General features: G+C 57.4%; 12 protein-coding genes across 12 annotated transcripts; 7 read left to right on the forward strand and 5 right to left on the reverse strand.

Annotated features, from left to right (window-relative positions):
* Positions 1-86: 86 nt before the first annotated feature.
* On the reverse strand, positions 87-2,815 carry C8Q71DRAFT_179302 (uncharacterized protein). Its single transcript, XM_047916794.1, has 10 exons — positions 2,417-2,815; positions 2,270-2,348; positions 2,106-2,176; positions 1,566-2,010; positions 1,451-1,516; positions 1,292-1,400; positions 916-1,240; positions 560-858; positions 471-500; positions 87-411 (listed from the first exon to the last, which is right to left on the reverse strand). Exons 1-10 carry the CDS (start codon positions 2,673-2,675, stop codon positions 367-369), a joined length of 1,728 nt encoding a protein of 575 aa, XP_047776585.1. The 5' UTR covers positions 2,676-2,815; the 3' UTR covers positions 87-366.
* A 517-nt stretch (positions 2,816-3,332) lies between these two features.
* C8Q71DRAFT_860137 (uncharacterized protein) lies at positions 3,333-3,917 on the forward strand (the record flags this gene model as incomplete). Its single annotated transcript, XM_047927751.1, has 3 exons — positions 3,333-3,459; positions 3,513-3,664; positions 3,726-3,917. 3 exons carry the CDS (start codon positions 3,333-3,335, stop codon positions 3,915-3,917), a joined length of 471 nt encoding a protein of 156 aa, XP_047776586.1.
* Positions 3,890-4,597, forward strand: C8Q71DRAFT_179255 (uncharacterized protein). The gene is made up of 3 exons (XM_047916793.1): positions 3,890-4,206; positions 4,263-4,414; positions 4,474-4,597. Exons 1-3 carry the CDS (start codon positions 4,083-4,085, stop codon positions 4,531-4,533), a joined length of 336 nt encoding a protein of 111 aa, XP_047776587.1. The 5' UTR covers positions 3,890-4,082; the 3' UTR covers positions 4,534-4,597.
* A 164-nt stretch (positions 4,598-4,761) lies between these two features.
* C8Q71DRAFT_772928 (alpha/beta-hydrolase) lies at positions 4,762-6,734 on the reverse strand. Its single transcript, XM_047924436.1, has 7 exons — positions 6,371-6,734; positions 6,281-6,319; positions 6,135-6,228; positions 5,949-6,076; positions 5,724-5,891; positions 5,456-5,659; positions 4,762-5,400 (listed from the first exon to the last, which is right to left on the reverse strand). The coding sequence occupies exons 1-7, from the start codon at positions 6,578-6,580 to the stop codon at positions 5,230-5,232; spliced, it is 1,014 nt and encodes a 337-aa protein (XP_047776588.1). The 5' UTR covers positions 6,581-6,734; the 3' UTR covers positions 4,762-5,229.
* Positions 6,735-7,081: 347 nt separating this feature from the next.
* Positions 7,082-10,577, forward strand: C8Q71DRAFT_179245 (uncharacterized protein). Its single transcript, XM_047916792.1, has 4 exons — positions 7,082-7,540; positions 7,599-7,820; positions 8,211-8,267; positions 8,381-10,577. The coding sequence occupies exons 1-4, from the start codon at positions 7,205-7,207 to the stop codon at positions 10,496-10,498; spliced, it is 2,733 nt and encodes a 910-aa protein (XP_047776589.1). The 5' UTR covers positions 7,082-7,204; the 3' UTR covers positions 10,499-10,577.
* A 743-nt stretch (positions 10,578-11,320) lies between these two features.
* Positions 11,321-12,383, forward strand: C8Q71DRAFT_860141 (uncharacterized protein; the record flags this gene model as incomplete). Its single annotated transcript, XM_047927752.1, has 2 exons — positions 11,321-11,538; positions 11,588-12,383. The coding sequence occupies 2 exons, from the start codon at positions 11,321-11,323 to the stop codon at positions 12,381-12,383; spliced, it is 1,014 nt and encodes a 337-aa protein (XP_047776590.1).
* A 940-nt stretch (positions 12,384-13,323) lies between these two features.
* On the forward strand, positions 13,324-14,820 carry C8Q71DRAFT_179459 (uncharacterized protein). The gene is made up of 2 exons (XM_047916795.1): positions 13,324-14,571; positions 14,622-14,820. Exon 1 carries the CDS (start codon positions 13,563-13,565, stop codon positions 14,556-14,558), a length of 996 nt encoding a protein of 331 aa, XP_047776591.1. The 5' UTR covers positions 13,324-13,562; the 3' UTR covers positions 14,559-14,571; positions 14,622-14,820.
* A 636-nt stretch (positions 14,821-15,456) lies between these two features.
* C8Q71DRAFT_772940 (uncharacterized protein) lies at positions 15,457-16,565 on the reverse strand. Its single transcript, XM_047924437.1, has 3 exons — positions 16,385-16,565; positions 16,018-16,323; positions 15,457-15,949 (listed from the first exon to the last, which is right to left on the reverse strand). Exons 1-3 carry the CDS (start codon positions 16,409-16,411, stop codon positions 15,548-15,550), a joined length of 735 nt encoding a protein of 244 aa, XP_047776592.1. The 5' UTR covers positions 16,412-16,565; the 3' UTR covers positions 15,457-15,547.
* A 1,102-nt stretch (positions 16,566-17,667) lies between these two features.
* C8Q71DRAFT_772945 (60S ribosomal protein L10A) lies at positions 17,668-18,936 on the forward strand. Its single transcript, XM_047924438.1, has 6 exons — positions 17,668-17,687; positions 17,743-17,904; positions 17,958-18,071; positions 18,127-18,242; positions 18,297-18,461; positions 18,513-18,936. Exons 1-6 carry the CDS (start codon positions 17,683-17,685, stop codon positions 18,608-18,610), a joined length of 660 nt encoding a protein of 219 aa, XP_047776593.1. The 5' UTR covers positions 17,668-17,682; the 3' UTR covers positions 18,611-18,936.
* Positions 18,937-19,014: 78 nt separating this feature from the next.
* On the forward strand, positions 19,015-21,762 carry C8Q71DRAFT_772948 (P-loop containing nucleoside triphosphate hydrolase protein). Its single transcript, XM_047924439.1, has 8 exons — positions 19,015-19,287; positions 19,366-19,525; positions 19,582-20,237; positions 20,295-20,537; positions 20,603-20,831; positions 20,898-21,135; positions 21,208-21,321; positions 21,407-21,762. The coding sequence occupies exons 1-8, from the start codon at positions 19,058-19,060 to the stop codon at positions 21,466-21,468; spliced, it is 1,932 nt and encodes a 643-aa protein (XP_047776594.1). The 5' UTR covers positions 19,015-19,057; the 3' UTR covers positions 21,469-21,762.
* Positions 21,701-24,372, reverse strand: C8Q71DRAFT_772952 (serine/threonine protein phosphatase). Its single transcript, XM_047924440.1, has 8 exons — positions 24,253-24,372; positions 23,924-24,047; positions 23,398-23,488; positions 23,025-23,311; positions 22,891-22,966; positions 22,639-22,828; positions 22,309-22,387; positions 21,701-22,096 (listed from the first exon to the last, which is right to left on the reverse strand). Exons 1-8 carry the CDS (start codon positions 24,270-24,272, stop codon positions 22,046-22,048), a joined length of 918 nt encoding a protein of 305 aa, XP_047776595.1. The 5' UTR covers positions 24,273-24,372; the 3' UTR covers positions 21,701-22,045.
* Positions 24,373-25,175: 803 nt separating this feature from the next.
* C8Q71DRAFT_179598 (uncharacterized protein) lies at positions 25,176-27,326 on the reverse strand. Its single transcript, XM_047916796.1, has 2 exons — positions 25,584-27,326; positions 25,176-25,528 (listed from the first exon to the last, which is right to left on the reverse strand). The coding sequence occupies exons 1-2, from the start codon at positions 27,110-27,112 to the stop codon at positions 25,504-25,506; spliced, it is 1,554 nt and encodes a 517-aa protein (XP_047776596.1). The 5' UTR covers positions 27,113-27,326; the 3' UTR covers positions 25,176-25,503.
* Between the last annotated feature and the right edge of the window lie 47 nt (positions 27,327-27,373).

Raw genomic sequence — 27,373 nt, forward strand, 5'->3', positions numbered from 1 at the left:
CCAGAACGACTAAGACACCCTGCGAGCAACAAACGCGAAGAAACCACTTGAAGACAGACATACTGCTGTGTTCATCCCACCTTCCGTATGGCGAGGCTCCCCTTCGAAGGCATACAGCTCCACGTCCGCTGCGTTAGAAAACAGCATAGATGAATTATAGCAGATAGAAGGGTTGGACAATGAAAAGGAAAGGCACTGCTGGCTGAGTTGAGGGAAGTACAATATAAACAGCGGAAGCTGCACGCTCCGAGTGGTATACAGTATGCGCACTATATGCGGCCTAGTTGGGCCCGACGAACTGGTACAAAATCCTCCGGACGAGACCCGACAGATGCTGTGGGTCGTTCTACAGACCGGTCAGTAGGTTCAGCCCAAGGAGGTACGCATAGATATACGTACCTGATAGGTACTCTAGTAGCGGATAGGCAGGTGATCAGTGACTGTGAATAGGCACAGCGATGTTTTCGTACCATGACCATCCCCATTCCTACCGCCGTCAGCTGAACCGCGTGTTCCAGATCAGCATACACCCACTCAGGCAGAAAGAACGACGACTCACCAACACCTCCCCCCACTGACCTGTCCGCCCGACCCAGCCGCGCCCCCTCGCCATCAACCACGCGCTCTCCAGTGCCTTCGGCATCACGTACATGGCAAGCTCTTCGCGGCGCTTCTTCTCCTCTACGAACAGGCTCAGCCCCGTCAGTATCCCGAGAGCGTAAAAGCTCTTCTTCACGATCAGCGCGTCGATAACGCGCTGTGGGAGGAGCCGCGCGAGGTAGGCGAGGAGGGATGTGGAGGGCGACGTGCGCAGGTCGGTGAGGAAGTCCCATAGGTTGTGTTTGACACAGAACATCGCTGTCGAGGAGCGCGTCACTCGTCGCCACAAACCAAGTCAGAGCAACCTTGACTCACATTGATAGATGAACACAAACATCCCCAGGAACGCCGAGCTCCTCGCGGTGCCCCACCCCGCCCTCAGGAGCATGTTCACCGGGTCCCTCATCACCCTCTTCCTTCGGAAGAGCAGCATCGGGATAACGTGCAGCGCCCCATAGATCGGCAGCATCCACCGGAAGACGTCCACGAAGCGCTCAACCTGCGTGAGCACGTGTGAGTCGTTCCAGGGATGCAGCGCGGCACAGGGCACGAAGCCCGGGCCGAAGGACTGCGCGGGCGGGGGCGCAGTGGCTTGGGCGATGCGTGCGAGGAGCGTGGCACGGTTCGCTGGGGTGGTGTCCTGGAATGGGGTGAGTAAGGAGGACGGTCAGACGGCGGTGAGGGGACGCACGGGTCGGGCGATGAGCTTCTGCATGTCCTGCACGTTGAAAACGCCGCGTTGGACGAAGTCACGCGCGACCGCGACGGTTTCTGGGAGACATTTGCTTGCAGTTGAGATCCTATCAAGTCTCGTGAGCGATTGAGTCATGACGGCCATTGGTGTACATACCATATATCGTATCCTCTGTCAAGTGTCTCTGGTCGGACAAGCCACGCATACATGATCTGTCCACAGCTAAGACTTTTGAGCGCACCTTCCTCGTCAGACACCACGAGATACATACCATAGACCGAAGACAAGCACATCGCCATGCGGTATGCTCACGCCATGCTTCTCCGAGAAGGCGTTGAAGGAACCCTGTAAACCTCGCACAAACATCTGCTGCGCGATCGCTACTCTACGTGACTTCTTCTCGAAGCATACGGCGATTGCACCAGCCGCTGAGCCTGCAAGTACGGAATACCACCGTCGTGTCCGTTTATGGACCCATACCTGGTGCGCTTGTGCACTCGTAGATAGGCGCGCCTGGCGTGTAGGCCGGCGGCGTGGCTGCATCTCGAGATCATCCTCTTCTTCCTCGTGGAAGGGTGACTCTGACGGCCCTGAGACATGGAAGCTCGAGCGCGGATGTGCGGGAGAGTGGTGCGGGAGAGTAGGGGAAGTTGATGGTGGTGAGAGGAGGATCGGCAGGGCGTTCAAGACGAACTTGTAGATGGCGACGAAGGACCCTGCGAGGACGTAAGTTACAGAGCATCAAACTGGCAATATTAGGGTTCGGGATGGCGGTGGAGATTGAGCGGTAGACGCAGAACAGAGGGCGCACCTAGCATAGTGGCAAAACGGAACGAGTCCTCGCCAAAGGCAGCATGGCGGATGAGGGCGAGGCGGTGCTTTCTGCGACATCGCAATGATATTATGTTGCGCGAGAAATTTTGCAGTCACGCCGGTCAGCCTAGATTGCACCAATGGAGACTGCCGTGGACGTACGCGGGGATCCGTTTAATTCTCGTCAACAACAGGATGAGATTGACTCCCGCCCGGATGGCAAAAGCCAGTCCTCCAGCTCCTGGTTACCGTGTAGGAGGCTCATGTCAAGCTTGACATATACAGTATTATGAAACGCGAATGACGCACTCATGCCCCCTCGGCCAGCATGTTCGGCACACTCCCACAAGTCATGTAGCTCGACCGGCTTTTCGCCTCTGTCGCGCCATACGATCTTCCTCGCCTCTCTGAGACGTTCCTCGTAGTTTGCAAGCGCGACCAGGTTCTCGAAAGACGCCATGGCGCGTTTGGGCGTGAACTGGATGAAGGACGGGTTCCGGGGCACGCCCGCGCGCGGGGCTTGCGGGTGCGAGGAGTCCTGCCCCGCGGCGGAGGCGGAAATAGACATCTTGCTCAAGGATTACAGGTCTAGAGCTGGCAGAGCCGACAGAGAAACATAGAACTGTGAGGGGGTTGAGGAAGAGGGAGGGCGTTGTGCATGGATACAGCACTTTGCGGTGGGGAGGAATACGCTGGGCGCTACCCCACACTTCTGTCGAGAGGGCATGTGATATACTCGCTCTCCGGGGCCGTCGATCGAGTGCTCTTGAGCCTTGGCCACTATCCACGACGTCTGGCACCTGCCCGCCTCTGTAAGTGTGCACAGGCTCATGTTCCTATTGATCGACGAACGGCTGTAACTGGGGCTGTCCACACTCGCAGACGGCTGCACTGGTCTCGAAGCACACCGAGGCCTCGGTTACGTGCATGTAAGTAGAGAATGTAAACGGCTTCTCTCCCGGGCACAGGGAAGCTCGTACATACGGCACGTTACCTTCTTATGTACGGGTATGCTATGCAGTGACGAGAGCCGTCGGGGTCTGCGGGACAGCTGATCGCATCGGGCTTCGCTCAGTCCCATCCCGGGCGACGAATAACATCTACCAGCATTATTCATGCAGAGCTGCGCGGAATGGCGAACATAGAAAAGCCAACAGCATTCATTGCGTATCTATACAGTGCGTCGGTAGCCGAACTCGTCCTCAGCTTCGTTTAACCCCCAGTCATGCCGACACAGCACCTCTTCATCAGTTGGGCTCCTTATGCGACAGACCCAGGCACTCTCGAGCGACGGGCTGCTCGCCCTGGACACCGAGCCGTCTTGGAACCGCTCATCGCGTCGGGCATCGTTAGTACGTCCCATTTCATTCCGAACGCGCCCAGCCGTGACTGACGATTCCCGCAGAACTCGCGGGCCCGCTGTGGAACACCGAAGCAGACCTATCTTGGCCGTACGTCGAGCACGAGAAGTTCGGCTCCGTCATCGTCTACCAGGGCGAGAGCCTCGAGAGCGTGCGGAGGATCATAGAGACGGAGCCGTTCTGGATCGAGGGCGTGGTGAGTCGTGGGACCTACAATATCGATCGAAGGCACCAGGCTGACCGCGTGTGATGCTCAGTGGGATAGGGAGAGGCTGCAGCTGCATCCGATGGTGAACTTAGCGTACTTAACGCGGAAGTATAACGCCCCAGGAATCGCTGTACGAGACGCTCGCGTGCGCTACGCACGTCATCCAACCTTTGATCAGAGCTACGTATTGACATCCCATCTCTGCCACGAACAGTCGCGCATCCTCCAAGTTCAGCGCTGAGTCAGCCTCGGACGCACCGTGCGCACAGAAGCCAAACAGAAGCCTGCGCTTGAGGCCATCCATCTGACATAGATACCCTGGGTGCAGGCGCCGACGCGCATATATAGACCTGACAACGACACTAGGTTTGGGAACTCAGACTCACAGGCCCACGACCACAGAACGATGGCGCCGCAACCCCTCTACGTCTTCACCGCGCCGTACAGGCAAGAGGCGATGGACCGCCGCAACCTGCACCGCCCAGGGCACGTCGCTCGGCTCATGTCCTTGTGGACCGACGGGACTGTCCGTGCGTACCACCTGCCGCTTTCCTGAGAGCTGGATGACTGACGAGGTGCTGGACAGAGATCGGGGGGCCGATGCTCACAGAGGACTCGAACCCCTTCGCGCCGCCGGAGGAGCACAAGGCATACGGCTCGTTTATCATGTTCCGCGCGGAGAGCATCGAGAAGGTCCGGGAGATCGTCGAGGCGGACTTGTTCTATAAGGAAGACGTCGTGAGTGGTCTTGACTCTTGCGAGCTGGGAGGTTGCGTGCTGATGGGCTGCTGGTGCAGTGGGTGAAGGAAGAGATCCGCATCAACCCTATCTTGGGTGCGGGTCCTGCTCTGCAGTGAATCTAAATTTGAAGCGATGTACGATTGCCTTTGAAGTGTATCTATGGCTGGTACAAGTGTATCGTTCAAGATCTAGCAGCTCTGCTTGACGATGATCATAAAGGCAGGCATCGCGCCCATGTGATGTTCATTCAACGGCCGAGTAATTCTGAGCACTCAACGTCTCGTCTTGATGTAACGTACGCAGTCCATTGATATACACAAAATGATAGTTTCCTTCGCCGCGACGTTCTCGCTGCACGCCGGGCGTACTCCCCCGTTGCCTCAAGTCAGACTGCAGCAGTACGGCGACTCGCACCTGTGAACGTAAGTCGTCTGACAAGGATGACAACAGCAGATATGACATAGACGTATGGGCAGTGTACAACATCTGTCACGAGTAACATTATCCTATCAAGTGTACTTTTGACCCGAAGGAGTGCATGTATGCGTAGCTGGTGAGAACAACAAAGGGTGTCGCTAAGTATGAACAGTTCGGTACACGTGGGGCGAAAATCATGTCAACATGTAGGCGAGCCTGAGGGGCGAGGGGAGACGTCATGGAACGAAGAGGAAGAACACTAAGCATATCGAATGCGAACAGACCGAAGCCAATAAGATAGAACTAAACAGCGCGAACCGTCCACAGACGCAGACCTAACCTATCATATCACCACATGACGCCCCTTCCCCTTCATCCCCATACACGCGGAGGGGCTATGGAAGGGGCTGGCCCTTGAAGAACCGCACGAGCGCGGCGCCGACCTCCTTCGCGTGCGTGATCGTGATGTCGTGGCTGCCGCCCTCGATTGTGAGCAGCTGCGCGCTCGGGACGAGCGTGCGCACGCGCTTCGAGGTCTTGTAGGGCACGACCGCGTCGGAGGTGCCCTGTTATCGCTCGCTCGTCAGCACGATCCCGCGGAGGTGGACAAGGAGAACTCACCCAGACGAGCAGGACGCTCGTTTTATCCTTCTCGGCGCGCCGCCCGAGCGCGGCGTATGCGGGCGCGAGGCTCCGTACGGGGCCGTCGCGGAGCGAGGAGGCGACGGCGGCGTTGAACCCTGGGAGGTACGCCGATTGGAGACGAACGAGTTCGGCGATGGGGTCGTCTGTTGGGTGGCTGTTCGCAAGGTATCTAATGTACAGCTGCAGCGCAAGCGAAGCGCTCAGCATGCCGAACGGGTGAGAGGGGGGAGTGGGAATGACGTACTCGAACAGGCCAGCTTGCAGTGAAGAGCTGCATGATTGGCGAGGAGAGGAAGCGGGTCGTCCGCGAGAGGTCGGTCGGGTCGAGGAGCCCTGTAGGCGCGAGGAGCGCGACCTTGTCGGAGACGAGGTGGGGAAATTGTGCGTTGAACGCTGCCGCGACGCCTCCGCCCTGAATACCGTAAGTTAAGGTGAGATGAGGACATGCGGACGTGGGCAGCGCGCGTACCATGGAGACGCCCGCAATGTGCGCCTTGTCCCACCCAACGTATTGCATGAGCAATGCGAGCTGTGTTGTGTATAGTGAACTATCGTAGGTCGTTTGTGGTGCGTCGGAGTAGCCACGGCCGTACAAGTCTGCAGCGCGGGGGCGTGAGCGGAGGAGACTGAGACAGCAGTGAAGCAGTGTGCTGACCATAGAGTAGCACGCGGATGCCACTATGTGCTAGTTGAGGCGCGACATCTTTCCAGATAATGGCTGGCACGGAAAGGCCGTGGATGAGCACCACCTGCAGACATGTTACATCCAAAAAGAGTAACAGTATCACGAAGACCACTCACTCGCTGACCCTTCTCTGGCCCTATGAGCCAGTAGCGGACCTATCGAAGCGTATGAGTTTAGATCGCGCGACACTCGATCGCTGGACTCACGGAGCCCTGGGGAAAGTGTACATATGCGCCGCCGTCATAGAACGTCTCTGGATATATCTGCCAACTGGGCGAGTCCTTGGGGAGGGTAGCGAGCGATGGCTGGACGGCAGGGGTTGTTGTGGCGAGGGGGAAGGCGGTGAGAAGGTAGGCGAGAAGGACTGCGGCGGGGAGGACGAGGAGGAACCACTGGAGTGCGGAGGACGGGGGCATTGGGATCAGGGTGGGGGAGATGAAGCGGGGTGGGCGATGGCATGTGTGTGGCAGGAGGAGACAAGACCGCTGGGAGACGAAACACCGCTCGCCGCTCGCACTCACAGTCTCCCAGCAGCGCGTTCGTCGCGCGCCGGACGCGCCCCACGTGATGGCCTCGATCGCTCCCGGTCTAGACTGCCGTCCCTCCTCCTCCTACCACGACCTCAAAGCCCCCATGCTGGCCGGAAACATCACATACTCGAGCGACGTCGTGGCAGTTGCAGTGCTGCCATTCACGCCTTTCACAAGGCGTTTCAGGGATCTTGTTCGGCAAATACGGTAGACATGGCTCAGGCAAGTGCGATTTCTGTACGAGTGGCGATGTTCCTCGAGTAGTTTTCTCATTTCTTGTTCAACGCGACAACCTACTGATCAACCCAGGTAAGTTTTGGGTAAGTTACACCCGGTGTGGTCGTCCGTGGACAGACGCCGGCGACACGGAAATGGTCCCATCACGTGCTCACATCGCGTGAAGGAGGGCGACGGCGTTGTTGGTGGCTGTTTGTCCCCCAGGGTGCTTTCTTCCTCGCCACTGCGCGTCCGCACGGCCTCTCTCCTCATTGCCCCGGCGCGCTGTCCACCATGCAGGCCGCCGATGGACCCGCCCTCGAGCTCTCCGACATCATGCATCCCATGTCGCCGTCGCCTGCGCCCCAGACGGTCGCACTCCCGCCGGAACCACATGTGCACTTGCCCGATCCCCAACTACAACCTCCTCATGTCGACGACGCGCTCCCGCCTCAACAGCCTCACGCGGCTTCTATGCATACCTATGATACCCAGGCTGCACTCTCGACTCCGGAGCCGCTCGATCAGTCGGAAGCGAACGGCATGAGGCAGCGCGTACAGCAGCTCGGACTTACAGGACCTAATGCGAGGCCATACGCGACTCCACTAGAAAGAGAACTTGCAAGCATGGTACGAGACATGATTATCATCGGGTTCTAGCTATCTCACACGCTATGCTTGGACTTAGGTCCTACGCCTCACCTCCGATCCCGTCGTACCACCATCCCCATCACAGCTGGCCTCCCAAGCGGAAACCATCGCGACTCTGACGCTCCAGCGTAATCTGCTACTGCATGGACTCGAGGAAGAACGGGCACGCTGGGACGTCGAGCGACAAGGCTGGGATCGTAGTGCAGATGCACTATTTCGCCAATGGCGCAGTGCCAAGCCTCCCGCGGACAAGGACTACGTAAGTGCATAGTGCATATGTCGATGGCTTGCAGGTCTGTGTGCATATTCTCATGTCTTCCTTCTCTTTCGGTGTCGCCATCCATTACAGGCAGGGCACAGTTCGCAGTCGCTGCTATACCGTCTTCCTGAATATCCACTATGGCAGAGGGCCGCCGCATATACGCTATGAGCGCATCTGATATGCGCACAAAGCGTAAACGCGACGGACAATTGCGCATAGCATGTCCAGGAAGACTGATCCAGCGAACGTGCCATCACCCATATGTTGTCGGATAAACACACCGTCCACTATGCCCTTTGCGCGTACACTTGGATCGTACGAAGCTAGACTGTTCACCGGACACCACAAGCCATGACGATTCATCCAATTCTGACCACATATTTATAGGATGCTGGGCATGCGCTCGCGCAATTACGAGACGAGAACAACACTCTTCGGCAGAAGGTACGCCGCTAGGTCTGTGTCACCTTGACTGAGCTCACGAGATGTCATTCAATTGCTATATGTCGACGTGCCCTCCCTCCGCTCGATGTCGTATGACCATTCTGTGGACGTAGCTTTCGGACACTCTCACCCGCCTCTCTGCCCTAGAGTCCGAACTCTCTCGTCTACGCCCTCTCCTCATGATACAGACAAATTTCCTTCGGGATCCAGAAGTTCTTCAACACGCATCCCTAGTACAATTCCCGCCTTTAGACGAGAAGTCTAGCAAGAAGGCGAAGAAGTCAACTGACCGAGTGAAGAAGGAAAGGGTCGGCGTTTCTGCTGTGTCCGCCCAAGCACAAGCAGCGGAGCCGAACGACGTAGTCGATGCGATGGATATCGTTTCAGAGACAAATCCCAGAGGTGTTTCGAACGGACGGCATGCGGCCGACGAGGGTGTGCGACCACAGGATCTGACTATCACACCTACAGATACACCTGGAGCTGGCCCTTCGCGAATGCGCCTCGATTCCGTAGGTGATGTGTTCGCGTCCCCATCTCGGCCGAGCATGCCCCCGCCTGCGCTCAAACCTTCGAGCTTGAAACACGCCGACAAGCACACGAAGAAGAGCAAAGACAAGAAGGCGCGGTTCAAGGCGCCTGGACCGCGTGCGCCCCTGCTCACTGACGCACGCGCGGAGTGCATCTTGACGGCAGCGCGCAAGATCGGGCGAGTCCGCGCGGGGATTGCTGCAGGTCTGATGAAGGAGCGCGAGCGCGAGGGACGTCAGGCAGACGCAACAAGGCAGGCGCAAGAAGAGGCGCAGCGCGCGTCGGGCGTCGTGTTCGGGATGCACCCGGATTGGCAGGGGGCGTGGGTGCCGGGTGAAGGAGAGCCGGGGCCGTCGATCTACCCAGGCGCCGCGACGAGCCCCAGCGCGAGCGCAGCACACGCAGGTGTCCCGTACACACACCCGACGGGGCCGTATCAGCTCACGGCGACCCCGCCACAAGTGCGCGTCGCTCCTGGCTCTGTACCGGGGCACCCGTATGTGCCGGGCTATGTGTATATGCAGGCGGTGCCCAGTCCACCTGGCGGGCGCGCGATGCCGGCGCAGGTCCCGCAGGGCACGGCGATGATGGTGCCAGTGTGGCCGATGCCGGGAACGCCGCCGGCGGGAAGGGCGCAGGCGCAGGCGGCTCCCGGCGTGGGCCAAGGAAGAAGTGCAGCGCGCGGGAGGACGCCAGGGAGGAACGGGAGGACGCAGGGTGTTCTCGCGACGCCGTTGGATTCGTTGCTGAGTGCGGCGACGGCTGCGCGGACGATGATGGCGGACGAGGACTACGATGGAAACGGCGACGGAGGCGGTGATACCGAGAAGGAAGAAGAGGAGCTTCCCAGATTGAAGAGATCGCCGAGGAGACGCGCTGCCGCCGCCGCTGCCTCTGCGCTGGACAAGCCGGTGCCGAAGAGACGGAGGGTGGGCGCATCGGCTTCGGCGGGCAGCGCTGCATCCACGAGAGGTACTACGGGGAGGACGAGGAGGCAGACAAGAGCTGCGCTGGCGCAAGCTCAGGAGTCGCAGGACCAGCCACAGACACGTCCGCCGCCTGACCGGAAGGGCAAGGGCAAGCAACGAGAGGTTTCCGCGCCGCAATCCCCAGTGCAGGCCAAGGGCAAGGGGATAGCGACAGCGAACGGCGGTAGTCCGCATCCTGATCCTGTCCCGGCGCCGCCTCCTGTGCCGATCGCGAGAGTGAGGAGCGCGTTGGACGTTCTCGCGGATCAGGCGGCGCAGGAGCAGGAGAGGATGCCGACGAGTGACCCCGGGAGTCGGAGGCAGAGCACAGAGCCGGACCGTGACAAGGAGATGCGGCGTATGGCTCCGGGACCGTCTGCGATGTCGAAGATGCAGACCAGCGAGCCTTCGGTGGTTCAGCGAGATGAGGACGAAGGCGGCGTGAGCGATGCGGATGCTGAGGGAGACGTGGAGGTCGACGTCGATGTCGATGCTGAAGGAAGTGAGGACGGCAATGACCTTGCAGCGGACGTCGAGGCCGCGAAACTCGTCGGAACAATGGACGTCATAACGCAGCACCTAGTACCGACGACAGTATCAACGGGCACAGCATCGACGATGACCAGGACAAGACAGATCGAGCCCATCGATGTTGGCTCTGTTCGTTCTGTTGATGTACGGATGTCCGGACATCCTGGCACGTCGATGGACACTAATGCAGATGGGCTATGATCTCCTATTTTGGGGTGACTGGCTTTAGCGATGTGCGATTGTGCGACCGCACATAACGTACTGGTACGACTTCGCTCATTGTCGTCGCATCCGTTCGCGTTCGTACCCGTCGTATCAAGTTCATGATGATACTCCTTATTCCCGCACGCCATGTATCTTATTTGCTCATTATCTGCAGACTCTGTACGTAGTTGATTGTCGCGTTGTAATGTAGATCATCGCGTGTCCTCGGATGGTGGATAAATCGCAAGTGCCGATATTGCTTGTACCTTGAACGATTTGTGTGTATCGCGTCGCATGGACGCGTACGATCGCGCGCGCGAGTACCCTCACGTAGGAACCGCGTGCTGTCACAAGCATGTGATCGTGTTACAACCCCTTCCGTGAAGTGACGCTGGCAGCGGCACCGCGCCTCAGGCTGTTGTCTCCCGTAGGCAGACCCTAAAGAAGACCTCTTTGCGTGAGGGAGAGGACGGTTACCGCGCCTGGGCCCTGCTCCCTGTTGAGCTTCCGCATCTCATTGAAATACCTATCTCTCAGTCTCTAGTCTATATCATGAGCACTGGCAATAAACGAGAGCTCCGTAGTGCCTCACCTTGCAGTAGGTCAGTGCTCTTCGTCAGGACGCAGATGGGCGTCGACCTGACTCAGAGCCACGGTCCTAGCGAAGGAGGTGCGCTGAAAAGGAGGCGCTTGGATAGCTCAGCATGGTGAGCCATTGCTGCATTTGTTGACACGTCTTACGAGAATAACGCACTACACAGTCCAGTCGCCACGGAGGATGCATATTCAGAGAGGATATCTCAGAAGCCTCTTCACAAGATGCTCGACTTCTCCCAGTCTTCTTCTATGGAGGAAACTGAGGAGATCTTCACTGAGATTGCACACTCTCTGCTGAAGGACCATCGGCTTTCGGTGCGTACCGAAGACAGCACCACGGAGTATGACTTCATGGAGGTCGAGTTCTACCTGTATCGCCCCGGCTGCCACGAAGATCCGTTCACACACCGATCACACGAGCAGCAGCAAGCAGGTCAATGGTATGTGCGTTGTCGATATCTCCGCGTGGTTGAACTGACCATAGTGCAGGTATTTCCATCGTGCCCCTCGACGATCGGGGAGCGAACAACCCTTGAAGGCTCAGGGCAGCGGTTACAGAGGAGGAACACGGAAAGGGCTGGACCTCACCATTGGTTTTTCCTCGGAGACGACTTCCACAGAAAATTCGCAAACTACGCACACCCGCGGAGGTATCCTTCTGCGCACGCTACGACGCGTGTCGGACAAGAAGATCATCTCTGGACCATCTCTCCTCGTGGACGAGATTCTGCGCGCAAGCCGTGCCAAGTCCATCGCTGAACTGGTCACAGCCAGGCTTCACGGCGATATCTCAGCGTTCTCCGCGCCCATCGGAGGTGCTACGGACAGCGTACCTCATCTACGACTGGTACACATTCAGTCTAGCACCGGGCGTTCGAAATTGCGCGTCTTCCGATCACCCCGAATTGGTCTTGATCTCTCGAATCCGGAGATACCGAGAGAAGATCCTCGTCAGCATCCTAGGGTCCAGTTCGTTGCGAGGCCTTATCGGTACTTTGTCCATCCCCATCTTCTGACCGCCAACGGCCGTGGCCAGACCTTCCTGGGTGTGTACAGACAGTGCGCGGATCGCAACCACCTCGACAGTCACGACGATCTCATCGAGGAGATCGTACGTCTGACCGGTCTCAAGCCGCAGACGACCAAGAATTACCTAGCTGAGTACCGATGGGGGTTGGAAAGGGGCCAACTAAAGACCTTCCTTGGTACCGCAGGGAAGGGGGCCTCCGCCACGCCGACTACCTTCTTGCGGATGATGGGTACTCTGGCCAAACTCGAACCGTAATAGCAGCCAAAGCGGCTGCAGTGCACTTGAGGGAACACGTCTGTGCACCGAGCCGGTGTGGCACACTCTGAGTATGCACGCTGGCGTCATGTATATGCACGTTGATTAATTGTGGACAGATGTCTTCGCGGCTCAGACTATGCAGTGTTCGATACAACTCTGACATCCCAACATCGCGCCGCCATGCGTAGTAACCAAGAATCGACTGTCACAGCGGGATGCGACGGAAGACAGCAGAGGAGGCGGGATCGCCCGTCGCATATGTAGCGGGTCCGTGATGGGCCCCATGGCTGATGCGACGGGGCTGTGTATAGTCGACGATCTGCCTGCCTGCGGCAGCGACTCGGTGCAACCAGGGACGGCACAGGTTTTGTCTTTGCAAGATTTTCGGCATCTCGTAAACGAAAGGCCTGCAGTTGACCATGACGTGCAACCCCTTGAAAGCGTATGTGCGCCTGAAGGTGCTCCACAGCGTTCCGAGCTCACCATGCGCTTGTCACATCTTTGTAGCACAGTGCAGATCAGATAATGGGCTACAGCCAACCCAAACTCGCACGTAAGTATACAGGCGAGACTGAGAGAGAGCTAATCGACTGACTACTGGTTCGATCATGTCGTGGACCGACAGTCCGCATCAACCTTTCTAGATGACGCGTTGTCGGTAGCAATGAGGGACAAACCTGCAACGCAATGCGTATAGAACAGGGAAATGGACGTGAGTCGTAGGTGAGTCGGACATTACCCAGGACAGTAGAGCGAGACCGACAATACACAGAGTCTCAATTTCTATCAAGAAATCGGAGCTCGGTAAATGAACCACAGAATGCACGCGTCGCAGCGTCGGATGATGAGGATCTCGATCGCCTGCGGGACGATGATGGCGTGCCGCCTCGTTGCTACCACGCTAACCAGATTGGGCATCCCCGCATCATACCGCCACAGGCCTTATAGCCGGCCTCAGACCAGCGGTCGTGGAGGTAACTCGCCGCCGGACGCGTACTTTCTCTGCTGGACAGATGGTCATCCCTCGTTAAAGACACAACCCTACAAGCCCACGACGTTCCCTATCGTACTGCCCTGCTTTAATTATCCGCTAATCTACTGAATCCCTCTACTACACCAAAACTCCGTTTTCCTCGGTGCTATCCAGCTTCTGCATACGACTTTCCTACGCCATCCATGCCGTCTTACCTGGAACCACTGTCACCCATTTCTCCGCTCTGTAAATCCCTTGTTGGTCTGCCGTGGACCGCGTCGGACTGTCAAGAGTCCAATGTCGCTGGTCGGTCTCGACCCCGCTTGCCGGCGCGCCCCTCAACCGCGCGTGCGTCGACCACTTCTGCATTGCGCGGGCCCCGCGCACCACACTGTCCACTCTCTGTCTCCAACGAGAACGAGAACCGGCGACCGCGTAGCGCCAGCCACGCACTGTCTAGCGTCGCACGTCCTCTACCTGCACCTCCGCCATGTACGTCCACCGCGACGCGCCGGGGCACGTATCGTCCACTTCCACGACCACCATGCCAACCCGTTGCGCCGCCTCCTACACCTCTGCAACAGGTCGCCAATCCTCTGGAGTACGAGCTCCTCGGTTCACGGAGGCACACGGTTCTCCGGCTTGATTTCCCCGACTCGCCTGAACCGGGAATAATCATCGTCTCGCCTCTCACGGGTACCTCGGACCTGTCTGTGTCGTCGATTAGCCAAGCGGCGGCTACAGGGTCGCCGTCTGTGGACGAGACGGGGAGGTGGACGGTGACATACGAACATGTAGACGTGCAACCATCACAGCGGCCGACGCTGCCGCGCATCGACACCAACCTAAACGCGTCGAAGTCGCTCCCGTCCGGCCCCATCGCGTTCGCTCGCCCCAACGTACTATCCCCTATCGAGAACTACTATGACAAGGACTCCGCCGTCCTTAGTGAAGTCGACAACAATCGTCCACGCTGCCGCCCAACGGACGAGTCATACGTGTTCGTGGATGGTCCGCTCCCGGCGGCCAGCGCTGACCCGCCGAGCCCGCCGCGGAAGAGTGGACATGCCCGTATAGCATCGGACTTGTCGAAGAAGCTCAAGCGGTACAGCTGCAAGTGGATCAGGGAAAAGAAGGGAAGACGGTGGGTCGAGGAGGATTACGGTACGGTGCTGCAGAAGCTGAGGCGATTGAAGTGATGTGAATCCGTGGGTGCGTAAGCTTGCGTCTTGCTTTCACAACTGCGGACTGAATGCCTTCAGGTGTCGCGGTAGCAGGAGCGGACGAGGAAAGCCGCACAGACCCTCGCCATGTTGTGGCATGCCTTCAAAGTCTCCTCTTGCAAACGTACAAATCCTACACTGAATTTATCAGGCCCCCATATATTCACTATCGCACGTTCTGCTGTTCTTGCTTTGATATCCGTCATTGCCCACACATGCAGCTCCGAATTCTATCTTCTCCTCACCGCGGCTCAAGTAGATCGGGATAACTTGCTACGTCAACGGCGGCTCACAATCTGCCGGAGTGACGCGTGTCATCGTAGGAATTCGTCTCACTGCAACCATACATAAGGAAGGTATCCAGTGCCCTGTGAGTTGAAATCAGGATCGCTTTGAATACCTGTGTGTCGTCGAGGTTCTCTTGTCTGTACGGGTTGGCTGTGCCATCGATGTGCCCGTATACAGTAGCTTCAAGACGACCAAGATGGCGCGCACGCAAGTCTCCTACTCGTGGGTGTTTGTATGTCTCGTTTCAGCTGTTGACTCCGCGTCGTGACTGTAGTGAACTGTAGGTCCTGGCGGCCGGCTGACTCCTTACGAGTGCATAACTTTTTATCTCAAAACTCGATAGGACGTCGCCATGCCTCATGTCGTAGGTTACAGGCGACGTCGACGCCGCCTCCGAGTCGCCGGAGTGATATTTTTATAATAATATTAACTAGCAAACACCCGTGCACTGCACGGGATGCGGTTTACGGTTCACGACACGGCGTTGAGAAGGCAGTAAGTGAGTAGCTTTTGAAGCGGAAGTTGAGGGGCGCCCCTCGCGCCCGGGGCCCCCGTTGCGCCGCGTCCTTCTTTATGATAGAGGATAGAGGATATATAGGATAGGATATTCATTCGCGTGATCTGACCCTCTGGCCTTCGTTACAAAATGACATTGTATATGTGTGCCCCATACTGTCCTAGCACCGCGGCTGCACGGCTTCTTCGACGTGAAAGAGATTCTGGACCCCCTCTGTCCGCACTGGGACTATGAACTCCACAAACCCAGCAGGACACTCCGCCCTATACGCCGTACCTTCAATGACACTGTATCGTACCTCGCCTTGCGGGACTGAGGCATCCGGATAATAAAAAGCCTTCTCCCAAGAAATCAGACGGTTAAGCTTGGCTGTCCCCGGACCCTCGGCGAGACGCCAAACAGCGTATGACTCAGGCACGTTGAATGGTGCGAGTGAGTCACGGCTAACGAAGTCAAGCAAGTACTGATGTAGACCCTGCATTCCGCCATTGAAGATTCGAATCACGTAGGGGGATCCAGGGAGATCTACAATGTGGATCTGGTCGCCACTCTCAGGCTTTGCCTGACGAGGACGGAATCAGCACCACGGCACGTGGAAAACAACTCGGATAGCAAAGCGAAAGCACGTACTCCACGTATGAGGAAGTTTGTTCCCCCATTCATTGCTCTCATGGCATCGAGTTGGGCTTCAAACTCCCTACGGCGATCCTCAAATTCAAGTTCAAGTTTTTCTTTCTGTGATGCGTCTTTCAACCTCTCTGCGCGCAACTTGAACTCCCAGTCAAGTTCTTCCTTCACGGCGGCTTTGAACAGGTCGTTCAATCCAGTGTCTTGGATGTCTTGCTCTTCGGACGTCTCCATGAGGCTCTCGACATCGTCTCTGGGCTCATGCCCCGGGTTCCTCTGTCGAGCAGGGGACACTGGTGGTGTCGCCAACTGCGAACCCTGACATCAGTACGAGGTCAGGCGTGCTATATATAGCTTCAAGCAATCTCACCTGGTGACTATTGCTTTGATCACCCATACTATAGCTAACGCGCTACGTCAAGGCTTGTGTCTGTGATTGAGGTCGTTGTGAAGTGGTACCACGAATTGTAAGGGGCGCGTTTGGAGGGAAGGGCTTTGGGAGGGTGTTATATACCCGCCACGAGCGCTTCCCGCTATTACGTGGATCTGCCACCACCGTATACAGGACAAAAATCGATCAACATTACTCACGTGTCTGAGTCTATTGTCTGATAGAATCACACGCCGTTTTGTTCATTCTATGCTTGTACTAGACTCACCTTGATCAATAACAGTGGACCGGCACTCCTTTTCACAGCAAGTATAATCAGTGTGATACTGGGGTCATTACAATCCGTAGTTTAATATAAATGTGCCAAATCGAACCGTGATCATCGCCACATGTACTCCCTAGGTGCGATTGGCCGTAGGATAGATATGTCATAGGATGTTTGAATATATGTCGGGGGTAGCGGAATTGTGGCTGAATGCATTCCTTTTCACACCGTGACCTACAGTGACACTCAGTGACGTTTGTGACCGTGTACCCTACACGTGATGTCATGTTGGGCTTTTGGACTCAGGACCGATCGTTAAGCCGGACACGTCGGGTTTCCCTTGTTTTCTCGTTGCGGACAACAAGGGCAACAACCAAGAACAAAGGAGGACGACGTACTGACCCAAGATGCCGATCATTGGCGCAACAAAGCGCGACCAGCAAAACCGTTATGCTGAACATATGAGGATTGTGAGTAAGTTGTCATGTAACCGACGAGGACAAACCCTCCTTACCAAACCCTCCCACACTAGATGGCGCTTCGTGTCAAACACTGTTGGAGGACCGGATCATATTGCACCCTTTTGTGGACGGCTAACATGTCGAACAAACCAACCGTCCTGGTCAAAATTCAAATAAAATCAACTGTCATTGGTAGTAAATGTATCCTAAGCACGGGCGTCGAGTCACGGGCCCAACAAATTCGAGCTCGTATGGTTGGGGCGCGATTGCCATATTCATGTCTGACAACAAACCGACGCGAGCCAAAGCTTCAGTGAAGAATGCACTTCAGAGACATCCTTACTTACTAATGGCAGGCCGGAAACCGGTTATGGTACCGTCGACGACAGTTACAGTATTGATCAGTGGTACAGGCAGGGTTCGCGCTGATTAGACGCCCGTAGCAGCCACCGGCGCATGTCTGTACAGTACCTCGGCAATTGCCGACAGCGCCACCAAGACTTCCGTGGCGGGTGTGTAGACTATACTGACCATTACAGCGGACTATCAGCATGAGGTGCGTCCTCGCCGACCATACGTCCGGCACGAACTGTTGGCTGATGTTCTCCCAGCGGTTCCAAGCTCTCGGTTGCAAGCGTGCGGGGCTCCGTCAAGGAGCTTTTGGCTGATGCCAACGGCGAGAAAAAGCGCAACTTCGTCGAGACGATCGAGCTGCAGATCGGTCTCAAAAACTACGACCCCCAGCGTGACAAGCGTTTCTCGGGTACCGTCAAGTGAGTAAGCCGCTTCAGTGTGGATGCTTGTTTGCTGAACAGCCCCCCGCTAGACTCCCGAACGTCCCGCGTCCTCGCATGTCCATCTGCATTCTCGCCGATGCGGCCGACATCGACCGTGCGAAGCAGATTGACCTCGAGTACATGTCCGTGGACGATCTCAAAAAGTGCGTATGCGACCGAAGCATTGCCGGATAGTTGCGCTGACGCTGACATGGGCAGGCTTAACAAGAACAAGAAGCTTGTCAAGAAGCTCGCCAAGAAGTACGATGCCTTCTTGGCCTCTGAGACTCTCATCAAGCAGATCCCTCGTCTCCTCGGGCCCGGTCTTTCCAAGGGTGCGTCATATCAGCTTGTTCCGTCTGAGCGAGTAAAGCTAACGTCTCCTGCAGCTGGCAAGTTCCCAACCCCCGTGTCCCACGCTGAGGACCTTGCGGTCAAATTGACTGAGGTCCGCTCCACTATCAAGTTCCAGCTCAAGAAGGTCCTCTGCTTGGGTGTTGCTGTCGGTCACATTCAGATGACCGATGACCAGGTTCTCGGCAACGTCATGCTAAGTACGTGTTATCAATACTTCTGTTGGAATATCGCCTCACCGTCGCTCGCAGGCATCAACTTCCTCGTCTCGCTGCTCAAGAAGAACTGGCAGAACGTCAAGTCGCTGCACATCAAGACGACGATGGGCAAGCCCATTCGTCTCTTCTAAGCGCCCTGCTACGAGGATAGGGGACGGGTCCGAGGTTGCGAGCTGTCATGCACCACATGAAGCCCGCACGCTTACACCAACGGTCTGCAGTGGCAGCGCCGATTGGGAGCCGATGCAGCTTGTAAACCTCACTCACGATTGTTCTACGCACCGTCCGCTGCTACTACTATACACACACGACCATGTATTGCTTGTATCCTTATGACAATGCAGCCCATGACACGCACCGTATTTCTGTCTCGACGTGGGCGAGCGACTGTCGGCCCGACCCAGAGACGGGCAATTGTCGCGACAAATCGCAAGCGGCGGATTATCTTTGTGTTTTCTACGACATGCCTTTCTTGGAAAGTATGACGCTCAGCTAAGCCGAAATTTGAGACCCGATCGATATGCATCCAGTGCGGCGGGCGAGCAGCGTCCTCCACCCTCCCTTCCTCTACGACCACCATGCCCCCCTCAGCAGCAAAACAAAAGCGTCTCGCAGAAAAGGCCGCAAAGCAGTCCGTCAAGGGCAAGTCCGATGCAACTACGACCACGGGCTCGACCGACACACCCAATGGCTCCGTGTTCGGGAGCAAGGCAGGCAGCTCCGTGAACACCCCGCTCACGAGCCTGTCCGCCGCGGGCAGCCATGAGGACCTCACGAGCATGGCAAAGCTGCAGCTCGCCACGGACAGGTGCGTGTTCGCTGCGGATTGAACGGATGGCGGAGGATCGCTTACGGTACGGTGCTCGGGCGACTTTTTAACTTGCAGGAGTGCCGCGGGCGTGTTGGTGTCCGATCCCAAGGGCCGGGACATCAAGATTGACTCGTACACGCTCTCGTTCCATGGGCGGTTGTTGATTGAGGGCGCGGAAGTCTCGCTGAACTACGGGCAACGGTACGGTCTGCTGGGAGAGAACGGCTCTGGAAAGGTGAGCGAGGCAATCTTCGGTAGCATAGACCGAGCTCCTGACCAATCGCCACACAGTCGACTTTCCTGCAATCCATCGCCGAGCGAGACATCGAAATCCCGGATCACATCGATATCTATCTCGTCAGCGGCGAGGCTGAGCCCTCTGATATCAACGCCGTTGACTATATCATCGCGTCCGCAAGAGAAAAGGTCGCCAAAATTGAGCAGCGGATTGAGGACCTCTCCGTCGCAGACGACGTCGACGACGTCGCGCTCGAGCAGTCGTACGAGGAGCTCGAGGAGTTGGACCCGAGCACGTTCGAGGCGAAGGCGTCCAGCATTCTGCACGGTCTCGGGTTCACCCAGCTGATGATGGCGCGTCCCACAAAGGACATGTCTGGTGGATGGCGGATGCGTGTTGCTCTTGCGCGCGCACTGTTCCTGAAGCCGCACCTTTTGCTCCTGGACGAGCCGACGAACCACCTCGATCTCGAAGCAGTCGTGTGGCTCGAGGCGTACCTGTCGATGTACAACCACATTCTGGTGATCACGTCCCACTCGCAGGACTTCATGGACACCGTCTGCACGAACATCATGGACCTTACCACCAAGAAGCAGCTCACGTACTATGGTGGTAACTACTCGACTTACGTGCGGACGAAGCAGGAGAACGAGGTTAACCAGATGAAGGCGTACAGCAAACAACAAGAGGAAATCGCACACATCAAGAAGTGAGTCGTCTGCGTCTTCGCTCCTTATTCGTTGACCGATCTTTCGGTTGCTCCTAGGTTCATTGCATCTGCGGGAACGTACGCTAACTTGGTTAAGCAAGCCAAGTCAAAGCAGAAAATCATCGACAAGATGGAGGCGGCTGGGCTTATCGAGAAAATAGAGGTACCGAGACCGCTCCGCTTCCACTTCGAGGACGTCTCGAAGCTGCCCCCTCCCATCCTCGCATTCAACGACGTCGCCTTCTCGTATTCCGGCAAGAAGGAAGATTATCTCTACCAGAATCTCTCCTTCGGTATCGAGTGCGTCTTCGTCTCGTCTGCTGATCCCGCGGGGCACGAACGTTGTTGCTGAACGATTGTTCTAGCATGGAGTCCCGCGTTGCGATCGTGGGACAGAACGGTACGGGGAAGTCGACGCTCCTCAACCTCATCACCGGCTCGCTCCAGCCGTCATCGGGCACGGTGTCGCGGCATGTGAACCTCAAGCTTGCAAAGTACTCACAGCACTCTGCGGACCAGCTGCCGTACAACAAGCCGCCGATCGAGCATTTCCAGTCGCTTTACGCCGAGAAGTACCCGGATAAGGACGTCCAGGTGCGACTTTCTCTCTCCAGACCTGTTTAGAACTAGCTTTTAACTTGGTTTGATGATTCTGTATAGGCTTGGCGTGCTCAGCTTGGTCGATTTGGTCTGTCGGGCCCACACCAGACGTCGCCGATCAAGCAGTTATCGGACGGTCTCCGGAATCGTGTCGTATTCGCGCAGCTCGCGATGGAGCACCCGCACATCCTGCTGCTTGATGAGCCGACGAACCACTTGGACATGGCCTCGATCGACGCTCTGGCGCTAGCGATCAAGGACTACGAGGGAGGTGTTGTGATTGTCTCGCACGACTTCCGTAAGTCTCAGCGTGACGGCCGCAAATTGAATATGATCACTTATTACACTTAACCTTCTCCTCTACCGACAGGTCTTATCTCGCAAGTCGCCGAAGAACTCTGGGAGGTGAAAGATCGCAAAATCAAGAACCTCACCAAGGAAGGCCTCACCATCGTCGATTACAAGAACCTTCTCGTGAAAGCCAGTACGTACCGCTCCAGATCCAGACTCGCCCGCTCCCGCGCTGGGCAACGTTCGTTGGGTATACGGTGCTTACACGGCATTGACAGGTTATGCCGCGCTGGAGAAGGCTAAACTGTTCAGCAAGACCACTCAGAAGACGAAGGCGTAGAGCAGCTCGTGCCCATACGTCTGGCTCTGTTCCCGTCGCTCTCATCGCCCGACTGTAGTAGACAAACATTGACGACGACACGCACACGCATACGCATGCATACTTGTAGCCGCAATCTGTGCCAACAATCACGATCAGTATTAATGTGTTCGCAGTGGTTCATACGCATTATACCACACTGTCTTTTTGAATCTTGTTTCGTTACTCACCTTCTCCGCTGTATCAGTCAGTACCAACATGTAGTAGACGAGCGATAGCAGTCGCAATGCACATGCAGCACCTAAAGTTATCGTATCCACGCGCATCGACTGCCAGCGTTTGCAGTACCTTCAGGTCAATGATAGCGCTACACATTTCCGTGAGTCGAAGTATGGTCAGAATACAACAATGCAGCGGTGAGCCTCCATCAACACTCCTGCTCTCAATGCGGACGCAAGGTGGCAAGGGACTATCAGTAGGTATCCTAGCATTTCGCAGGGAAGACAACGAAGAGAAGGGAAGGCGGGGTGGTCAGACTGGCAGCGCTCCTAGAGCGCTCGCTGCCTTTAGCCGTACGTCTACGGCCGATCTGCAGCCACTACAAAAAATAATCTGCAGGCGGCCGTTTCGCCGGTATCGAGCGGACGTCCTACAGAAATGGGAGAAGATGCGTTAGCTTGCCGTTAACACTAGGTGGACGGCCAGACGGTCTGGGCAACGAATGACGATAGGTGGTCAGATTCGCAGGGAGAACTCTCGCTCTTCCCGCTTCGTTGCGCGGATACATCCGCGCGCCTGGGCCTGGGTGAAATGGGGAGGGTGCAAGGGGAAGGAGGGTGGCTCAGGCAAGGAAGAACGCACCGAGGGAGCATGCGCGAAGACCTTGTATTCTTGTCCGAGATTATCGTCCAGCTCCAGGATGGACGCCACGTTCCCGCACCTGAGAATATCAGCGCGGAGAGGTCAGTGAATCAGTGAGTCGGTGAGAACGAGAACCACGACAAAATTGAACACGAGCGACGCCACAATCAGAGCACGACGCTGCGCGTTTCGTTCCAGAAGATCACCCCACAGACGCACGCACAAATCTAATCATACACGCAAACAGGAAAGCGTTGCGTGTGACTGGGCGCGCGTTCCAGTACGGCCGGAGACGGGCGGCAGCGGCGAGGCAGAAAGAGCGAAACGCACCGGTAGCAGTAATTTGGTGCGCTCCAGACGGTGACGATCGTCTTATCGAACATGAGCTTGTAGCCCTCCATCGCAAGCTGGTGCGCGCGCGCAATGAGGTCGATCGCGTTGTTGTGCGCGAAGATTTTGGTGATATCCGCGCCAAAGAGGAAGCCCGCGCCCCGCGGGGACAGGCCCCAACCTGTGATGTCTGCGACGGCATTTGTCCGTGAGACGCGAGACGCGAACGTGCGGCGAGAAGATGCGGCGTACCGTCTGGATCTGACCAGAGAAGGTCACACATTGGCCCGTCGTGGGGGACCTCCTGCTTCCTATCAATGGCGCGAATCTGCTCCCGCGTCTCTGGGTCAGCACCCCGCGTCTCCTGAGCGAGCAGCCGCGCGTACCTGATCAATCCCTTGCAAGTTCGGACTCAGGCCACCGTGCACGCAGAACACTCGGCCGTCAACGATGGCGCCGAGCGCGAGATAGTCAAAGACCTCGCAACACCAGCGCCAGACGTTGGACGAGCCGTATTTCCGTTGGCACTCGTCGTAGAAGCCGTATACCTGTGTGATTTGCCGCGACTCGTGGTTACCGCGGATGAGGGTGATTCGCTCCGGGTAGCGCACTTTGAGCGCGAGCAGGAGAAGGAAGGTCTCGACGCTGTAGAAGCCTCGGTCGACAAAGTCGCCTGTACGTAGGACGAGTGAGCAACGTGGAGCGGACAAGTGTTTGTCTGTAGAGCACAATCGGGATTGACCATAAATGGAGACGCACCCATAAATAAGTAGTTGGTTTCTGGACATGACCCGCCGACCTTGAAGAGCTCCATCATGTCCCAAAATTGGCCATGTATGTCTCCGCATATCTACACCATGGTTGAGCAATCACTACTCCAATGTATCTCGAAAGTCCCATCCACAGAGATGTCCACGCGTCAACAATAACAGCACCGATACATAACTCAGTGCGGCGGCTACAACGGGTGAATTCACAGCATGCCGTCCGGTATGTCGAATTGAGTGTGCCCTGTTGTTGACGCCGCTTTCTACCGCCGCTTTCCATGGTGGCGTTTATTGTTCCGGCTAGTCGCTTACTGCTCCTGGCACAGCTCACTCTCACCCAGCATTTTTCAGACGCGTTACATACCTCGGGAGAAGCTAGACCGCATATCGACGAGAAACCGTGGACCGACGCTCAATGATCCGAGACACGCACCATGATCAATGCAGGCCTCAGACGTGCGGCGAGCAAACATCCCGGTGGACAGGACCGTGCGAAGCGTCGAGCAGAACCCACTCACCGTAACGGGCGAGTCGACGACCTGTACATTCGCTTCCTCGATGAGAATCTCGCGCGCCTTGATACATAGCCGTTTGACGTCTTCCTCGGAGATCGGTTCGCAGCGATACAACTGCTCGATTTGTCTGTCAAACCGCGCGAGTGTCAGGTCAGGCAGCCCAGACCCAGAGAGCGAGGCACAGTAGCAGAAGAGCGTGACGGAGCAACAAGGCAGCGAGCTTCGTGGCCGTGGCCCCGTCCACGGTAGACGCGGGTGTGAGAGCGAGGGGTTTAGGACGCTCCACGCTCCGCACAGCCTTTCGAGTGGTCTGACACGGGGGGACCGCTCACCTGTCGAGGTCGCTGGGCATTCTGTGCTCTCGCCGCTATTCTGCTCGTGTGTTGTGGCGGGGAGAGGCTGCGCGGACGAGGGCACGACGCGAGGCGGATGGACGCAGGACGCAAGCACAGTAAGGCGCGGGTCACGGGACCGTATGGGTGCGTCGGCATCCGCCATGCGATCGGCGCGCCTGCGGTCCGGGTGGCGGTGGCTGGCCCGGGTGGTTCGCGCAGGCTGATCGCTCAAATTCAGGCTCGGGCGAGACCCGCCAAGCGCAGATGCAACGCAACCCTGAATGCCCCCTCCTCGAGGCGGGAGAAGTCATGTCAGAACACCCTTGTCAACCCTTTGACGGCCTAGTCCGACATAAGTCGGAATGTTCATTTTCCCCACCGTACCTCAGGTTGTCTCGTACGCGTATTCGGGCAGCCTCGTTCAGGGAGGCAGGCTTGTAGTGACAGCATCAATATTGCTCCGAATGAAATCTACAGACTGTATCCAATGTTCGGGGTGGGCATCTATCGACAGGAGTAGCAGCAAGGAAGTGTACGATACAGCAGACGACCGTCAGCGGTGGTCAGTGACTAGCGAGGATGTTCGTGGCTAAGGTACGGGGGTGGAGAGATGGCGGAGGAGAGTCCGGAACCGCCAGACTATGTCTATATACTACAGCAATTAGATATCCGACGTCGGACAGGAAACCCTAGAAAGAGGTGTGCGTGGTGTATGTGAGGGGTAGGAGAAAAGTGTACAGCGAACAAGATAGCTTCCGTGCAGAGCGAACGAGAGTAGGGTACGACTGGGAGGACAGTTTCGAGACCAAGTAAGACGGACGGCAGTATGAGACCCAGAAGAGGAACAGGAACAGGAGGCGCGAGAGATAGCAGCAGCGAGATGGATATGTGACGGGTGATAGGATATGGTAGAAGCGACAGAGATGGGACCGTCCGTCACGGTGGTTTGGGTCTGGGCCACCGCGCGAGGCAGCGACCAGCGAGCGTAGTGTGAAACTGAGATGTACAAGCAGACAAATGCGGTGCGACGATGCTATAACCAAGATGTGACGACTTAGATGGATTGGGATGAGATGAGATGGGTGTGGATGTGGATGGGATAGGATAGGATAGGATGGGAAGGGAGGTGAAGGACGCCCCGCGAGGAACGCCAAGCCTCGCCAGTCTCGCAGACAGACAAGCACGGCCAGAGCGCCGGCGACGTTCTGACTTGCGTCGTGCAAATAACGGGCGCCGTCGAAGCTCCTGTCAACGGACGTGGAACGCAAACACACTGACACGCAGACCGCACGGCATCGCGTCCGTTAGCAACCCAGCGGCGCTATCACCGTGCGATGACATGGTCGTGGCTGTCCCGGCGATAATAGGACTGCGACGCCGCTCCACCACCCGCCCCCGCGGCCGCACCTGCAGTCGGCGCATAGAGCGCAACGTACTGCTGGGGACTGTAATGCGGGCGCGGCTGGTGCAGCGGGACGCTGAGCGTATGCTGGCCGTTCGGCGATCTGTCCTGCGCGTGTGCATGTGCCTGCGTGTGCGGATGGTGCTGTTGGTGAGGGTGCTCCGTAGACATATGCTGTTGCTGCTGTTGTTGGTGTGCATGCGTGGCTTGATACGAGTACGGGTACGACGCCTGCGTCGGCGCCGCGTCCACCGCCGAATGAGGCTGTGCGTGTTGTGGTTGCTGTTGCTGAGCGTGCCGCGAATCGACCGCGAGATCGTCCCGGACGATCCGTGCGGTTTGGATCGGCGGCAGTGTCGGCGGCGGCGAGCGCCCTGTGCCAGCGCCTGAGCCGTACCCCGCGGCGTAGTAGGCAGCGGCGCTCTCGTCCTGCTCGTCGTACCGATGGGCACTCTGCGTGCTCCCGTAACCCGCGTACATACCACGTGTAGGTTCGACCACCGCACTCGGGGCCGGCGCGGCGGGCGCGTAGGACTCGACTAGCTGTCCCTGGACGGCGTGCCCATGGTGGGTGGACGGACTAGTGCCCTGAGCAGTGCCACCCGCCATATAACGCGTCAGCAATGCATTCGTAGGACCATCGTACCTGGGAGCCGCGCCCTGGTACGCAGACGCGCTTTCACTCGTCAACATCGACATCGCCGGCCTCGACGGTGACATGTGCGCGACAGAGTGACGCGACGACGCCTGGATGGGCTGCGCATACTCCGCCGTCTGCGCGGGCGGCGTGTCCGGGTACTGCAGGGAGTAGTTGTTCTCCGGATAGTCGTAGCCATACTGCGCCTCCATCGCGTGCGGATGAGCAGTCTGCGTGCGCTGAGTCGGCGACATCGACCTCGTCTTCTGGTGCTGCTGCTGAGGATACTGTTGCTGCTGCTGGTGGTACGGCTGAGCATGCCCGCCGTACACCCACGCCGCCGTCTGGCTCTGCATCTCCGTGGGAGACGGAAACCCGCTCCCGCTGCCGTGCCCGTGCGCGACGGATCCCGCGTAGCTTTGCTCAGGCGAATGCGAATGGGCCGAGCGCGCACTCGTAAAGTCAACCTGCACGTGCAGACGCGTCTGGCCCTGCGCAGAGGGGTACTGCAGCTCGGGGATGGACGGTGTCGACGAGCAGCTGCTCGACGCGCCGTGCGGAAGGAAGCCAGCTGGCGCAATCGCAGGCGCGAGTGGCGGCGGCGTATCGGGCGGCTCGGGGTAGGGCGACGCGTAGTTTGGCGCGGTCAACCCAGGGAGCGTCTGCGCGCGAAGGTCCGATGGGGAGCTCGAAGGCGAAGGCGCGAAATGCGCGCCGTTTTTGCCACTTACACTGAGACTGACGTGCTTACTTGTGCGCGGCGAGGAATCGTGCTTGTCCAGGGCGAGATGCTCGACAGAGGTCTTCGCCTTGGTCATGGCGGCGCGTGTGGCCGAGCCGGAGCCCCGTCTTGAGCCTGGCGACAAATGAATTCGGTAGCTGCGGGAGCGAAGGATCAGCGATGGGATTCACGACTGGATAGGAAGCCCATTTCGCCGAGATCAAAACGCGCCAACCAGTGCAGGCGGCTTGAAGTCGACAACAGCACGCATGGAATCAAACGCGATTAATAACTCGCAGATCTTTGGACTTGCCGCGAGGAGATTGAGAGATGGTCGTAACATGAGCGGGCGCTCGAC

This window comes from Rhodofomes roseus (assembly GCF_022264815.1).
Source record: "Rhodofomes roseus strain CIRM-BRFM 1785 chromosome Unknown C8Q71scaffold_17, whole genome shotgun sequence".
NCBI classification, from domain to species: Eukaryota; Fungi; Basidiomycota; class Agaricomycetes; order Polyporales; family Fomitopsidaceae; genus Rhodofomes; species Rhodofomes roseus.

Coding starts and splice junctions, on each gene's coding strand:
- C8Q71DRAFT_179302 (XM_047916794.1), bottom strand. CDS start 2,675: ATGTCTATTTCCGCCTCCGCCGCGGGGCAGGACTCCTCGCACCCGCAA. Junction 2,349..2,416: donor TGCTGGCCGAGGGGGCATGA/GTGCGTCATTCG, acceptor CACGGTAACCAG/GAGCTGGAGGACTGGCTTTT. Junction 2,011..2,105: donor CCGTTTTGCCACTATGCTAG/GTGCGCCCTCTG, acceptor ACGTCCTCGCAG/GGTCCTTCGTCGCCATCTAC.
- C8Q71DRAFT_179255 (XM_047916793.1), top strand. CDS start 4,083: ATGGCGCCGCAACCCCTCTACGTCTTCACCGCGCCGTACAGGCAAGAG. Junction 4,207..4,262: donor GTGGACCGACGGGACTGTCC/GTGCGTACCACC, acceptor GGTGCTGGACAG/AGATCGGGGGGCCGATGCTC. Junction 4,415..4,473: donor TGTTCTATAAGGAAGACGTC/GTGAGTGGTCTT, acceptor CTGCTGGTGCAG/TGGGTGAAGGAAGAGATCCG.
- C8Q71DRAFT_772928 (XM_047924436.1), bottom strand. CDS start 6,580: ATGCCCCCGTCCTCCGCACTCCAGTGGTTCCTCCTCGTCCTCCCCGCC. Junction 6,077..6,134: donor CATCCGCGTGCTACTCTATG/GTCAGCACACTG, acceptor CCCGCGCTGCAG/ACTTGTACGGCCGTGGCTAC. Junction 5,401..5,455: donor CGAGCGTCCTGCTCGTCTGG/GTGAGTTCTCCT, acceptor GAGCGATAACAG/GGCACCTCCGACGCGGTCGT.
- C8Q71DRAFT_179245 (XM_047916792.1), top strand. CDS start 7,205: ATGCAGGCCGCCGATGGACCCGCCCTCGAGCTCTCCGACATCATGCAT. Junction 7,541..7,598: donor AAAGAGAACTTGCAAGCATG/GTACGAGACATG, acceptor GCTTGGACTTAG/GTCCTACGCCTCACCTCCGA. Junction 7,821..8,210: donor CTCCCGCGGACAAGGACTAC/GTAAGTGCATAG, acceptor ACATATTTATAG/GATGCTGGGCATGCGCTCGC.
- C8Q71DRAFT_179459 (XM_047916795.1), top strand. CDS start 13,563: ATGCCGTCTTACCTGGAACCACTGTCACCCATTTCTCCGCTCTGTAAA.
- C8Q71DRAFT_772940 (XM_047924437.1), bottom strand. CDS start 16,411: ATGGGTGATCAAAGCAATAGTCACCAG. Junction 16,324..16,384: donor ATCAAAGCAATAGTCACCAG/GTGAGATTGCTT, acceptor CAGGGTTCGCAG/TTGGCGACACCACCAGTGTC. Junction 15,950..16,017: donor CAAACTTCCTCATACGTGGA/GTACGTGCTTTC, acceptor CGTCCTCGTCAG/GCAAAGCCTGAGAGTGGCGA.
- C8Q71DRAFT_772945 (XM_047924438.1), top strand. Junction 17,905..17,957: donor CGTTTCTCGGGTACCGTCAA/GTGAGTAAGCCG, acceptor GCCCCCCGCTAG/ACTCCCGAACGTCCCGCGTC. Junction 18,243..18,296: donor CGGGCCCGGTCTTTCCAAGG/GTGCGTCATATC, acceptor CGTCTCCTGCAG/CTGGCAAGTTCCCAACCCCC.
- C8Q71DRAFT_772948 (XM_047924439.1), top strand. CDS start 19,058: ATGCCCCCCTCAGCAGCAAAACAAAAGCGTCTCGCAGAAAAGGCCGCA. Junction 19,288..19,365: donor CTGCAGCTCGCCACGGACAG/GTGCGTGTTCGC, acceptor TTTAACTTGCAG/GAGTGCCGCGGGCGTGTTGG. Junction 20,538..20,602: donor AATCTCTCCTTCGGTATCGA/GTGCGTCTTCGT, acceptor CGATTGTTCTAG/CATGGAGTCCCGCGTTGCGA.
- C8Q71DRAFT_772952 (XM_047924440.1), bottom strand. CDS start 24,272: ATGCCCAGCGACCTCGACAG. Junction 22,388..22,638: donor GCACCAAATTACTGCTACCG/GTGCGTTTCGCT, acceptor TGATATTCTCAG/GTGCGGGAACGTGGCGTCCA. Junction 22,097..22,308: donor TCTTCGCGCATGCTCCCTCG/GTGCGTTCTTCC, acceptor CCATTTCTGTAG/GACGTCCGCTCGATACCGGC.
- C8Q71DRAFT_179598 (XM_047916796.1), bottom strand. CDS start 27,112: ATGACCAAGGCGAAGACCTCTGTCGAGCATCTCGCCCTGGACAAGCAC. Junction 25,529..25,583: donor CACGACCATGTCATCGCACG/GTGATAGCGCCG, acceptor TCTGCGTGTCAG/TGTGTTTGCGTTCCACGTCC.